General features: G+C 41.4%; 1 protein-coding gene across 1 annotated transcript in view; it reads right to left on the reverse strand.

The window, feature by feature from the left end:
- Positions 1-60: 60 nt before the first annotated feature.
- The window catches only part of LOC103369614 (tyrosine-protein kinase yes), a 27,076-nt gene continuing 12,126 nt past the window's right edge, over positions 61-15,010 (reverse strand). Inside the window, exons 2-12 of the mRNA XM_008298365.1 lie at positions 14,075-14,381; positions 11,997-12,096; positions 11,390-11,488; positions 11,049-11,152; positions 8,930-9,079; positions 8,244-8,399; positions 7,596-7,775; positions 6,707-6,783; positions 6,301-6,454; positions 3,641-3,772; positions 61-1,633 (exon numbers count right to left, since the gene is read on the reverse strand). Of these exons, the coding sequence (XP_008296587.1) occupies positions 1,425-1,633; positions 3,641-3,772; positions 6,301-6,454; positions 6,707-6,783; positions 7,596-7,775; positions 8,244-8,399; positions 8,930-9,079; positions 11,049-11,152; positions 11,390-11,488; positions 11,997-12,096; positions 14,075-14,372 (1,659 nt within the window). The 5' untranslated portion in view covers positions 14,373-14,381 and the 3' untranslated portion in view covers positions 61-1,424. The remainder of the gene's footprint in view (positions 1,634-3,640; positions 3,773-6,300; positions 6,455-6,706; positions 6,784-7,595; positions 7,776-8,243; positions 8,400-8,929; positions 9,080-11,048; positions 11,153-11,389; positions 11,489-11,996; positions 12,097-14,074; positions 14,382-15,010) is intronic.

The raw sequence follows: 15,010 nt of genomic DNA on the forward strand, positions 1-15,010 counted from the left end.
AAAAACACTTAAAGAGACACATCAAAATATGTAATCTCTGGGAAAAAAAACAATACAAAATGTAAAATCACGTTTTTATTGTACAAATTCCCCAGGTTAAATCTCCACCCACGACCTCTCGCCCAAATAAATTTTGCAGTCTTGTCAATTTTTTATCAATATTCATATAAAATGAGGATTTGATAATATACAAAGCCCTTCTTTGCAAGCTCTGTCGTCAACTGGTGTTATTCCCGTTATAATATTGTCCTGATGAGTCCACACAGGAGCAAAATGCAAAGAGAAAAATCACTTTAAAAACGTTCATCTCACTGCAATAGTTTATGCAGCGTCACTTTGAATGCATGAACATGTCAGTCTGAGGCTTGTTCAGCAGTCACATTTTAGAGGATAAAACGGTTGTTTCCAACTTATTTGGCAGCTTCCTTCGCTTCAAAAATAGCTGTGTAGTTCATACAATCCTCCTTCGTGCTTGACTGGCGCGAACTTCATAAGTGTCCTGTCATCCCGGCTTGGCGAGAAGCCACAAGTCCACGAGTTTCATGGCAATCAAACCAGTGACACATTGCACAGAGCGCTTTTATGTAAGCAAGACTCTGTGGCGATTACAGTGAGATTATAATAACCAGGGCAGTGAGGGGGCACAAAGACATATGGCATTATCAAAAAAAGTCTTATATGCATGATGATGGACTGTAAGGAAAGTCTTCAAATGAAGCTATAAAACTATGTCCGTGTGATATGAATAAATTCTTAATAACATAATATTAAAAATGCATTGTCAAAAAAAAGAGCATGTCACAGAAATTGCATTGTAACTGATGAAGTGTAAGTTAAACTGTGTGGATTTGAAGTTATCACTGACAAATGAACTGTGATAGGAACCATCAACCCCCTGAGAGCTTCTCCCTATTAGGAAAATATATTATTTTTCTTCAGAATTAATCATTTTAATGTTTAATTTTACTGATATAGCACAAATACTACAATTTGGGGGGAAATGGGTGCGAGATTTCCACATTAAATGACATAAAAGGCCAACTATTCTCAATGTTTTTCTTTAGTGAGGCTTAATTACAGCTTATTTCACAGAAATGTAATCCGGTGATCATGAGTCAGAATCCCACATGTAGTGTATTTAAAACATAGCTGTAATTAATGTGTGTTAACCGCAGTTGTTTTGTCATCTTGTACATGGTAGTTAAATCCGCTTTAGACATGAAGAATTCACACAGCTACGACTTGTTTAGTACCATAAATGAAAACAAAACTGACGAGAATACAACAAAATGTAAATGGAGGTTGGAAGCAGAACCGAAACAATTAGGAAACGGGAGAGCAAGTAGTGGTTTGTGCGACTGACGGGGTTTCCAGTCGGCTTTTCAGAGACTCGTGCGTCTTTAGGCGTGGGGATACACAGCTGGCTATAGGTTTTCTCCCGGCTGGTACTGTGGCTCTGTGGAGGTGAAATAGTCCTCGAGGAAGGACTGCAGGTACTCGAAGGTGGGCCTCTCGTCCGGCTCCTTCTTCCAGCAGAGCTTCATCATCTCGTGCAGGGATTCGGGGCAGCCCTGGGGGCACGGCATGCGGTAGCCTCGCTCCACCTGCTCCAGCACCTCCCGGTTCACCATACCTGAGGGGGGAGGAGAGCTGTTAGAGCTTTTAATCCCATCATTTATGTGTTTTTTTTCAAATACAAGAGATAAGAGGGAGAGAAGGAAGCCTCAGGGGGCTGCATACTCTACACAACAGCCAGACTGTATCACTGAAGACTAAGAGAAAGGACTTCAGACTGAAGCTCTACTTTGGCAACAACTAACGATTTTCTTTTTAGTGAGTTGTCTCATAATTTTTTATATATATTTTTGGCAATCAGTTAATTGTTTGGCATGCAAAGTGTCAGAAATGTCCTTCAGTATTAATTGGACCCCAAGGTAATTGTAGCCTCCTCTACCTGAAACCCACAGATATTCAATTTATAATGATGTAGTTATACTTTTTCGAGGCACAAGCCAACAAATGTTTGCCTGATAAATGAAGTAAATGATTAAAGAAACAGATCACACGATGTCACATTAGTACACATTTTTTCTGCTTTTTGCTGCGCTTTAGAAAAGAAGATCAACACCACACTCATATCTGTTCTTCATATATGAGCTACAGCTAGTAACCTGTTAGCTTAGCTTACCCACAAATGACGTACATGAATAAAGGTATAGATTATCACTATGATGCATATGTTCTTCCGCTTTTTTGCTGAGTTTTAGACAAGAAGATTAATGCCACTCTCATCATTGTTAGTCATACATTAAGTTACAGCCAGAATACTGTTAGCTTAGCATAAGAAGCAGAATGGAGAAACAGCTAGCATAGCTTTGTCTGAAGGTGACAAAACCCACCTCCACAAATGTGTCAAATATAAAAACTGACACTGGGAAGGTTCTAGGGAGATGCTACTCTTGGCCAAAGAATACTTGCGCAGACAAAAGCCGCCTGATGAAATTAAAGCTTAAACATCTTAAGCCTTGATTGTGGACACTAGGGATGTGCAGTTGTTGTAGTACTTTCTATTCCCCATTGAATCTGTTGGAGGATTCCATTGCATTTACAAGCAGGAGGTCAGCAACTATATGTTCTGTGCATAAACACTACTGCCTTTGTAGCATTTTCCACCATGTGGAAAACGGGCTTGGTCTCTCCCGGACTTGGGTACATGACAAAATATACGCCACGCAGTCCCTAGTGGATCCTTGTCTACTTAAAGATGCAGAAAGTGTAACACTGGCCCTAGGTTTCATCCACAGCCTGACAAAGCCTCCCAAAAAAATGCCACTGTTTATCCGATACACTTGACATTTGACACTGTAGTCTCTTGGGTCCCCAGAGATGCAGCTGCCATATTTGGGCTGGATTGGATTTATAGTTGTTGAGATATCTGAAGAACAGACACACAAACAAACACTTAGCTTCCTTAATTTATTAGTGAGATAATGTGCAATTGTGTCAGCCTCACAGGTGCTGATAGGGCAGGATTTTCCCTCTGATTTTATGCTAAGCTAAGCTAATTGGCTGCTAGATGTAGCTGTATATATTCACCGTACAGACAAGACATATCATCTCACTAGTCAGAATGCAACTGAGTATATTTCCCAAAACGTCAATTTATTCCTTCAATCAATTAATCAGTCATCAAAATAATTACATTTAATTGAACTAATCTGTATTCTTATAAAATCAAGCTTTGTGAAGGTAGCGCAGAGCACTGCTGGCACTGCTCCCCAGGGCAGTATCAGTCTGGCAGATGGTTATAAACAAGAGTGGTGTTCAATCTCCCGATCGTCCCCCAGCAGATGGTCTCATCTAATCTCAAACGCGCATGTGTGCATAAGGATATCCATGTGTGTGTGGATGTGTGTGTGGATGTCAGAGTCCCCCTGCAGAGGCATAAACAACCGGCGCAGACAATGTCAGACAGCTTCACTTCATCCTCCGACATTAACCGGCACGCCAGCCTGACGCGTCCTGACAGACTGGAGGCTGATGACTCTGGCTGTGAATCACTGCCTTCTGCTGCCACACTGCGAGCTTCATTCACATCAGGAGTGTGTTTCTGTGTGTTGCTGCTGACCCTGTTACTTACCTGGGTAGGGCACTCTGCCTTTGGTGACGAGCTCGGTGAGCAGGATGCCGAAGGACCAGACGTCTGACTTGATGGTGAAGCGACCGTACAGTGCAGCCTCTGGGGCCGTCCATTTAATGGGGAACTTGGCTCCTGTGCGTGGAGGAGAGGAAAGAGATGATGTTCTTCCACTAGAGGGCAGAAGGCTTCATTTCTGGCTTTAGTTCCAGGAAATCACAATGCCCAGTGACCCACAATTACATCATTAGGACCACGTCATATTTTGGTATTCAGGTCCGTGCAGGCTTGCGCCTCAGGGAAAAGGCTTATGGCTCTAAAATGTGAGGTTTAGGGGATAAGAATGACTATAATTTAAGGATAATAATTGAAAGATGTTGGGTTCAGCGTGTAAAACAAATCCACTGGAGTGGCTTTCTGTGAACCCAAGCGTGGCATAAATGTTACTTGGCAATATTTTGAAGCAAAAATATAAATACAAGCACATGACACAACTACTTAAAGGGTCAGTTCACCAAAATTACAAAAACATAATGTCTCATCATGTCGATAGTTTTGGTTTTCTACACCCATATTATGCTCTGTCTCTATGATTTTTATGCCGACAACAAAATACCAGCCAAATACATATAATAATCTTTTTAAAGTATTGATAACTTACTCTTTATTGGAAAACAACAGCCAAGCAAAGATTTCTTTTAAAACTACTCCCTACCAAAAAGATAGTCCCTGTGGAAATGGCTGCCATCTTGTTCAGTAGAATACCAAACGCAACAGAGTTTCTGTTGAGTTTTTAAATGTACCTTTTAATTCCTGTTCTAGTATCAGCGGCCACTTGAAGGTGAACATGCTTGTAAAACCGCAGTAATACTAGAAGTGACATGACACCCGAGTCGATCACATTCAAGTCCACAAGTGGGAAAGCCTTTCTGTTCAGGTTAGATATATGAAGCAGTACTGGTTGATATTGATATGGTATTTTTTGCACATGCGAACACCGTAGCACCATGTGTGTAGACAGAAGCTGGTCATTACTGTGTCAATGGCTGATTTATGAGACGCAAATGAGACAAAAGTGGTAATAATCAGTACAATACAACAGCTTTCACTATTGTTGATGTGCTCAGCAGGCATATTGGATTTTGAGGCAGGCATTGATGATGTTTTTCAACTTTCTGAGAAACAAATCCAACTGCAGGGACTGTTTTAATTGAAATTTGTGATGGGAAGCACCAAAAACACAACTCTACAGCAGTTTATTGCCATTTTATCAGCAGTGTGACGAAGCAAATACAACATCTTTTATCTTCTTTTTAAGCACTATCTATAATTCTTCTATTACAGCTGTCATGTGATTGCACATTTAGTTTTCTGCAATAACTCTGTCTCCATACATTAGTTGCCTGTACTAATGTGCTGCAAATGCAACATTCAGGGTACCTCTTAATAATTGGAAAAACAGGTTACAAGATCAATTTTAGATACTTACTATTATTAAATCTGTCAGTGGTGTTACTTCCTGGCTTAGGGGAAATGTAATTAATAGGATATAAAGTTTATACTTTTGTGAATTTTGATTACAAGAGCCATCACATCAGCCTTGGTGCGACCCTAATGAGCAAATGCTAGCACGCTAACATATCAAACTCTGAGTTGAAATCTCATTTTATAGGGTTTAAGCTTCTAATCTGAACTCATTATTATTATCATGAGATTTTTTTTGTCTTCCAAACATAAGAAAAAGTTTTAAACAGCATTGTAGATGTTTCTAAGTAAAACAGAGACTTTTTCACATTTGGTATTTGAGTTGAAAGTCAGACAAGATCCCAGTTTACCCAAATATACAAAACCAATCTCTACAATTTGCGTCTAGTAGGTACCATTACCAATAATTTTCAAAACAGTTCTATAACTTCATGTCAAAAAGTTATAACTTTAAAAAAAAAAAAATCCAGTTTCTTTGAAATTGTTAGTGAGATTTTTTTTGTCAAGAAGTGTTACGTTTGATTCAGCAGAATAATACCTTCCTTCAGCCTTGTTATTCCTATTTCATATAAATATAAAGTTCCTTGAGCATCTTCAGTTTCTTGACGCTCTCCTAGTTCTAAGAGAGGAGCTTTATATTCAGCATGCTTCGTCATTTTGAGCAAAAATAACTGAACGCACTGATGCTAGCATGTAGCTCAGTAATCACTGGGCCGTATAAGAAGAACAACTGGAGCGTGTGTCTTGTTACCTTTTGGTGTTGTTTGTGGTTGAACTGCTGTTTTCAACCTTCACTCAAAGTGCGTTTAGCTCGCTCCATAATTGGCTAAACAGAGCAGAGGAAATCTGTTGTTGTGCTCTCAATGTGGGCAAAGAAAACTAGACAAATTATCCACATGGGTAGATATCAGAAAGGAGAAAGTGAGTAAATGTTTTTTTTGGTGGGTGAACTGATTATCCAAGCAGCAGACATGGCAGAGAGGAATTCTCCCAGTGTGCGAAAAGCGCAACTAATCAGAGGGAATAGAAGCATCTGGTTTCCACTATTAGTCTAATTCACCATGATAGGAGACAACAGGGAGTCATCGTAGCTGTGAGGTCACTGCTCTTTCCATTTCTCCTCTGACACCTCATTCCCCAATGACTCACACTGTCCATGTTTGTATGCATGCACCCACCTTGCCTCGCCGTGTACTCGTTGTCCTCTATCAACCTGGCCAGACCGAAGTCGGCGATCTTGCACACCAGGTTCTCGCCCACGAGGATGTTGGCGGCGCGCAAGTCCCTGTGGATGTAGTTCATCCTCTCGATGAAAGCCATGCCGTCAGCGATCTACAGACAAAAACATTTTGACAGCATTTCATAATCGCCATCTTCCTCGAATCATTTTTAGCTTCTCACACTCGGAACATCTGTCAGACATGAAAAGGTGAAACAAAGTGTGAGAACAAAAGCAAAGCGTGTCAAATCTGGGAGGAGGATGTGTTTACCTGAGGCTGTGGTTCTTTTTTTAAAATTCAGAGGCTCAAAATAGAGCTCCGAACTTAACCATTTACTGGCACAAATTCTGCGCTCGTGTCTCACCTTTGCAGCCATGTCCACCAGCAGGACGAGCTTCAAGAATTTGCCGTCGCCCTCCTTGAGGAAGTCGAGCAAGCTTCCTGTAAAATAGCAAACGTGACGATTCATAAACGCAGGAGATCCACGATATACTGTAGTTGCAACAGATGTGAGTGAGCTGCATACCAATGTACCGCTACAGTATGTGAAACGTTAAATTAAACTGAATAATACATTAAGGTTCACTGTAATTTATGATGCGGTTCACAGTGATGGCTAATCCATGTTTCTCATTTAGGGTCTATCAAAGGTGGAATTTTTGAGGAACTGTGGAAAATATTTAAACGGTTGCTCGATGAAATCACAACACACGGTGGATCAACAAACTGCAGACGTTTGGACGCGCACAGGAGCACATGTCATAGAGTTAAAATTTACACACGCACATAAATCTATTTACTCGTAAAAGCCTAAAAAAAAAATGCATTGCAGCTGAAGCTATGAAAACCTCCCACAAAACTGCTGCAGTTTTCAATTAACTATTCCAGTTTCAGGCTTCAGGGAACCACAAGGGACTCTCAAGGACTTTCAATCTGTACAGCATATTAATTAAAACGTCCATAAAATTTACATTTTTTTTTTCCCTTGAAGGAAATGCGTAAATCTGACATCACTCCTGTGCCTGACAAACCGAGGCCATGTGATGGGTTTTGTGCCTGAAAAGTCTACGGGCCTGATGTTGTTTTGCTTTTCTTTAAAAATAGACCTCATCAGTGTCAGTGTAACCGGAAACAGCTGAGCACTGTTATTCTCCGGGGGATGAAAGCTCTCAGAAAATCACTTTAATTGCTCAACAAATATACCAATCTGCAGCTTTTTTTCCACAGGCTGTCAGGTGCGTTTCTGCAGGTACCTTTGGCCATGTACTCCGTGACAATGTAGATGGGTTCTTCGGACACCACTGCATACAGAGGCACCAGTTTGTCGTGCCTGAGCTTCTTCATGATCTGAGCCTCTTGGAGGAAGGCCTCAGGCGACATGGTCCCCGGCTTCAGCGTCTTTATGGCCACTTTAGTGGTGCCGTTCCATGTGCCTGCAGAGACAAAGACGGGGAGAGAGAAAAGCCCACAGACCACAGGGGTAATCAGTGTTGTTAATGGGCTGGGAGCGAGACAATATCATTAATTAGGTCTTGTAATTGCTCAGACATGTGCCGTCATGCGTGCACGCCTTTGCAAAAAATATCCCAGGGATGAGCGGATATGAGCTCACAGTTCAAAAAAACAAAAACTAGCAAATAAATTCTTCTGGCGCTGTCCTCCTGAGTGAGACGATCTGTAGAGATAAAGACGATACAACAAACAGAGGAAGCAACTGCAGGAAGCGGATAAATCCCCCCCAGTTCGGTCAAAGATAGACACAACAAACATAGATGCACGGTGTCTGTATTTCCTACATAAACCTTATTTTGTATTTCCCCATCTACATAATTACCACCAAAATACTAAACAATTTATGACACCCACAAGGCGTTTTCCTCACATGTCCCTGCACGTCTTACCCATCCAGACCTCTCCGAAGCATCCCTGGCCCAGTTTGAGCTCCAGTTGCAGGGACTCCCGGGGAATCTCCCAGGCGTCTTTAGCGAGCCCCTGGGTCTGAGGCTTGACTGTGGGGCAAACAGTGGTCAGCCTGTGGCAAAGCCCGTCTGCGTGCTCTGTGATACAGCCAGAGGGAGAGATCAAAACGCTACATTACGCCCAGCGGTGCTACACATACACCCACACCCACATGAGTCTCTGAACCAGCAGGGTGCAGACTTTTAAAGCCAGTCTGTTTCATGCATCAGTTCATTCCATTTGATGTGGATGAATTTAGACGCTCTTATACAAACTGTGATAAAATATAAATGAGATGAAGTGGCTTTTTAACACACCAGAGCCCTCTCCAGAGTCGAACTGAAATGAAGTGGGAGCGCGGAGACTTAACCTCGGCCCTCCTCGGGCTGAACACGAGGTGGGAGGCTCAAAATCATAACTGCACCATCAATTGTTATTAAAATTAAAGGCCATTCGTCTCCCTTGGAAACACTACGGCGGCACAGCAAACTGCATGGCACAGAGCAGCGGGTGTGACTAGGAGTAATTTTCAGGATAATTCCTCGAGGTGTGATGAAAGACTGTGATGAATAATGAATGAGGCGGGACAGAAAAAGAGAGCGAGCGGCGAGTGCTGCAAATGACATACCTGTATAGTGTTTGACGAGCTTCTGCAACGTGTCAAACTGGGCTCGTGTGGTGATGTAGTATCCCCCGTTATCAAGCTTGCGGATCTTGTAGTGTTTCACATTGTCTCCTTTGGCGTCATCCCAGTCTCGTATGGAGAGAGAATAAGCACCTGGAGGAGACAAGGGAAATGTTATTCATCCATCCAAGCACAAGCGACTGTGATTTGACAGCGTGGTGCTTCTAAAAGACATTTTTTAGAGTTGCAAAGTGGGTGCGATGCTGGTTTTCAGACTTTTTTTAAAAACCGCTGTTTATCCAGTTTTCTGTTCCTCGCAACACAGAAACACTCATCCTCTGTTTCAGAGAAGTAATGTTGAACGGCTTTAAATACAAGACAAAGTGAATGCCGACGTCAGACAAAATCACCATTTTGTACCTTTTCATTTTTTGAGTTATTGTTTAGAGTTTTTTTTTTTTAAGGACACCATAGTAACATGGCTTTTGTGATGACAATTTGTTCTTCAGTCAGTGAAAAATATACTGAAATTAACCAAGAACTGGATGGATTAGCATGAAATATGGCGGAACTGTAACAACTTTGATAGCCTCTTTTCACTTAGCACCATAATCCGGTGATATTTTTAATTAATCAATACATTGGCTAATAATCATATACTTGCAAAACTAAAAACACGTCCCCTAGCCTCATCTGTACTTTGTGTTTGGCGCTAATTAGCATGCTAAGTTTAGCATTGAACGCTGTAAACATTATACCTGATAAATCACAGACTGTATAAAATATGGATGTAGCTACAGTGAGGTCAAACACTGGACTAAAGTTTTGAAGCCTCGAGTTGGCATTTTAGCTACTGACGTCTTTGTTTTGTGAAACTAGACACGACGAGCTAAATTTTCAGTTAGAAGTTATTGACTAACGCAAGTGCTAGCTAGCTAGCAAGGTGAATGCGTAATTGTACATTTTACCGAAACAGAAACATGAACTGAAAAGACAGAAACACAGATTTTTAATCGTACATAGTGCCCTGGATATCCATTGCTACATCCCTATCCCCGAATGACAACCTTGCCCTAAAATACACTCTGCTTTATCATCTATTTTCTTTGAAATGGGACGCCAATTTACAAAATGAAAACCATGCTGTGGAGAAGGAGGCTTGAAACTAGCGGTTGAGACCACGAACTCATTGGAAAAATGTTTATTGATGTTACAAGTCAACCAAGAAGTAGGACAATTTTCTCATAGACTTGTATACAATAGGACTAATTTTGGTTGCCAGAGGAGTTGTCCTCTGCTAGAATGCAGGTTTAAGATTTTTCAGGCCTTGTCCATCTTTTATTTAAAGTCAATGTGAGCTTCCTTTCAGTAGCATTTACCTCAACACCCCATTGTGCTGAAGTATAGATTCTGAGAGCAGTTGCTGTCTCTTTTAAGTGTTTTCATGTTTTTTCATTCTCTAACTTCCTGTTTGATGTCAATGAAGCTTGCTTGTTTTCTTTCTGCATTAAATACTACAACTCTCATGATCATTATCTGATTTAGCTGTATTGTATAAATCAGTCATACCAGCAAAATGGAGATTTGTTTTTCTATTTGCACAGAAAACACAGCACCATAGCTGCAGAGTTCATTAACATTGACCCAGGAATTGGGACAATCAAATAGCTGAGTGGTCAGGAACAATAATACATGGCTGCCAGTGCCTTCAAGCAGTAAGTCTCTAGTTCGATTTCTAACCAGCCTGGACCCTCGCTGCATGCCGTTCTCCTGCTCTCCTCCCTCACATTTCCTGTGTATCCCCACTGCCTCTATTTAATGAAGGTGGAAAAGTCCCAAGAAAAAAGAAACATTGCCCCTGAATTTGAAAGTGATTTAAACTGGTCAATGCATAATCAATTCCTTATCAAGCTTTATTTTGAGCGGTAGCTGAAGTGAGCAGTGGTAGTAAGACAATTTTGAGCTTTTGTAGTCACATGTTTGACATGAAAAAGGGTCAGACAGCTGCTCAGCTTTTGTAATGATGGCTAAATTGAAAAGGTTTTGAGTCCATCCAAGTCTTTAAGTGCTTCAATTGCGCGGACAAAATGACTCCACCCTTTTTTTTGAAGAGGATCCTCACCTTTAGTAGTTTCGCTTTCTCGCACCAGGAAAGTTCCTCGATGATTCCCTGGATTCAGCAGCAACCTCTCAGCGTCTTTGCGCCCCATTTTACCAAAGTACCACCTAGGAGGAGGCAGAATATGAGCAAACAAACGGTCTAACTCTGGTGGCGACTGATGCATTTTCTTGCTTAGAACACAAACATGATGAAGCCTTTTTTCCATGTTGTGAAGCTGGTAATGTGGGACTGTGTGCTTCGAGCCACGTGAGATGAGATCATGCTCCTGCCATTATTCCTATTGCATTCGGTGTACTGTAGATAGAGTAATGACGTTATAAGAGGCAGAAACAAGGTCTTACTCTTCAGCCTGGATGGAGTCAGCAGGGGCCACATAATTGCTCGGGATGTAGCCTTTCTTCCCTGTGTTGATGGAGCGAGCCTCCCACCAGTCTCCTTCTCTGCAGGGGTACAATGACACAGGAGAGATGAGACGAACGGCTCGTTCCTTTAGCTGTCAACCAAGGACTCGTACTCTTATATCGTAGTGTGATTGATTCCCGGGATGAAAAACGGTTAATGGTGGGTGGTTAATAATTTACGGGTCACCCTTGTATAAAATTATCCGTACTTTACACACCATCGTGGCTCGTGAAAAAGGTCTGAATCTTATTTGTTCTGCTAGACCTCCAGATTTGGTTCAAATGATGTCTTTAAAGACTAAATGCTGCCTTCACAATGGGACTGAATGAGACTAATCTGTTTTACATTACAATGCTATAACCTGAGGCGACATCTCTGCCAGAGAAAAAATCCACAGTGCTGTGCAGAAAGCCAGCATTGGGAAACAAGCAGCAATCTAACTCATTCATGAGGCAAACACATCGTGAACAGGTGCAGCTGAGCATCACTCCTTTTTTTTCATTTAAATGCCTCATAAACTGAGAGAGAATCTCAAGACATTCTTACGTATTGTTGATGATCTGGAAGCGATCTCCCTTCTTAAACGTAAGATCATCCGATGTTCTGGCTTCATAGTCGTACAAGGCCACAAAGAAAGTAACACCGCCTAAAAACATGGAAACAGACACACATTCACATGAATAATTTGTGAATTTGTGCTCATGAGTGTTGTAAACATATAATAGCAGACAGTAATGGAGGTAGAAGACGACGTGGTAGATTTGTTTATGTGTGTAAAGGACAGTTTAGTCAGACAAATCTGTCTCGCCCTGTATTGATTTTTTTTGCTTGTGATTTTATTGTGTAAGTACTTTGCGACTGTGACTGGATGCTGCAAAGACAGACAATGACATTCATAGACGAGACAAAGAAGAATCAGTGTATTAAACCAGTTGTTAATAGGATCGTTTTCCTTACTGCGATTATCTAGATCAAATTCGTCACACTTACAGCAGAGCTCAAATTAAAACATTACGAGTTATAGTGGAGTAATTAATGGTATAAATCAGCCCATGTTTCTCTGCCATCGTGCCTACTGTGCAGACAGATGACATTCATATACCCACCACTGACAACAATGCTGTCAACAGTAATCTCATTATCACCTGCAGAAAGCAAATACCGCAGCACTGCCACCTTCATCCCCCTCTGAGAGCAGATAATCCAACACGGAGCAGGATTACAACCTAAATCCCACCTAAACAGGAGGGTTCAGCTTCGTCCTCTTTGCTCTCAGGATCTCTGTAAGCTGCGTGATCGCAGCTGATAGCAGGACTCGTGTTAACAACTTAAGATAACAATGACCGGCATTAGCCGTGACACTGAAAAGCCAGATCAGCATACTGACCAAGTTAATGCTGGGTATGTTTGCATGTGTTATCCCGTTTATTGTTTACAGTGTTACAAGTCACGAATACTTTGCATTACTGATGACAGCTGTCACGGCATGCTGCAGTGTTTTTGATTTCTGAATGTGAATTTTCTACTTTGCTGGGATTGTTCATTGCTACTTTGAGGGACATGAAAGTTGATACAGTTATGTAATCTAATAGTTATGGCCATGCAGTTTTAAGTGCCCTGCATTACCACACAACAAATATAAAATATATATAATACAATACAAATACAAATGCTAACTTTGATGAAATAGAAGTGTATAGCCATGCCATGTTTAACAGATATAATGCCTTCTATGCTAAAAATATATACCAAAATTTGTTACAGTTTGCACTTAAAACAAACAAACAACAACAATTCTAATGTCTTTGTGGTACTAGATTCAGACCACGGTGACAGTCCTAGGTATTTAAGTAGAAAGCAACTGGACTTTGTTTTGGTTCTTGAAGATTTTCCCTCTCATCTCTCATTTGAGAGGCTTCTTCGGTTTTAACTGACTGACGGTAACACTTAAGTACTTGTTACTCACTTGGAACTGGTCAAGGACCCAAGAGTCCCATGTGTGAATGCTGCTGAAACTGTCTAATGAGGGACTTCAGGACTGCATTAAAAGTGGCTGATAAGTGGTGCTGTAGACCACATCCTCTGCTTAGAGATGGCTGTTCCAGTTTAACACAGTTGGCTTTCTTCCCTCCTCTCTCAAACATTTCGTCTTCTCTGTCCAGACATGGGTGTCTCCAGAGGAATGCCCCTCATCCTTTAGATGTGGGTCAGTTAGAGTCAAGGAGCCCTCTTGGTTGAGAAATGAAACGTCTCCAAAAACAAAGAAGAGATCCACTTGCCTTCTGCTTAAGCAGCTATATTTATCATGACCTAAACAGCTAAGAATCTACAGAGTCATATCAAGGAAGCGTCAAAGTCAGGAAGACTCGTGCTCTTGGGACAACAAATAAACCAAATTTCATGTCAATCCAGCCAGTGTTGGTTCAGATATTTCAGTCTGGAGCAAAGAGTTGAACCAGCCAACCAACAGATGGTCATGGCCTCCTCGACCCAAAAACACAATGGATTACCCGTCTGCAGGACGGCAAGTCTTTGCAACTTGATTTCAATACAATAACAAACACGGCTGTCTGGAAGTCAATACATACATTCAAAATGTAGTCATACAGTAAATCACCACCTACTTGAGACAGCACCAGAGAACGAGTTGGACACAGGACCGGAGAAGGAGGACGACGTTCCTCCAAAGGGAGTCATTGCAGACGAGGATCCCCCAAATGGAGTGAGGGTGTGGTTGAAATTTACAACCCCAGAGCCAGATGAAGATGAGGCAGCTTGATTCTGCTGCAGCTGGGTGGGATCTGGCCCATAGTGACCTACGTGAGGCGTGGCAATGGCGGCATTGGCTTCTGATGCCGGTGAATTCTCTGGCTGATACTTCATTGTGGGGCCTTTGTCTTCTTTGCTCTTAATGCAGCCCATCGTCTTGCCCTGCGTGGACAGACAAAAGAAGAGGATAAGTTAGAGGTGGAGAAGGCTGCATAGAATAAAGTGAAGGGTTAAGAGTGGTGTGGAATTAACAACTGCAACATACGGCCTGTAGGCGCTGGAACAAACGTTATGAAATGAAAATGTAATGACCTGATATTATCACGTGAATCATTTTGTTGTTGTTACAACCGCTAAGACTATAAGCCATGTGGTAACTGGGACATATGGGTAAATTCTAAATCCGCTTTGAATCATGCATCACTCAAACATGGCCATGTAGATTCAACTGTACATGCCTCTTCTGAGGTGTATGAAGTGTAAAACGCAGGGATAAACAGGTGACTGACATTTTTAACACTGACTTAAGGACAGTTACTGTTCCTTAACTCAATGTTTTGACAAAAACAGCTGCAAACTGACCGAAACTATACAAAAAAAATCACCACAGAAGAATCAAAATATCTGTAGAGATACAAAACAAAAGACACAAAAATTTGAGACAAAAAAATGAATAGAAAGCCACATAAAGTAACCAAAGAAACACAAGACAACCACAAACAGACTCCGCAAAGAGATACAAAACTGGAGACATTAAAGAAACAAGACATCTGACATGATAACAAAAGGAC

The sequence above is a fragment of the Stegastes partitus genome, unplaced genomic scaffold (genome assembly GCF_000690725.1).
Source record: "Stegastes partitus isolate 25-593 unplaced genomic scaffold, Stegastes_partitus-1.0.2 Scaffold1309, whole genome shotgun sequence".
Lineage (NCBI taxonomy): Eukaryota > Metazoa > Chordata > Actinopteri > Pomacentridae > Stegastes > Stegastes partitus.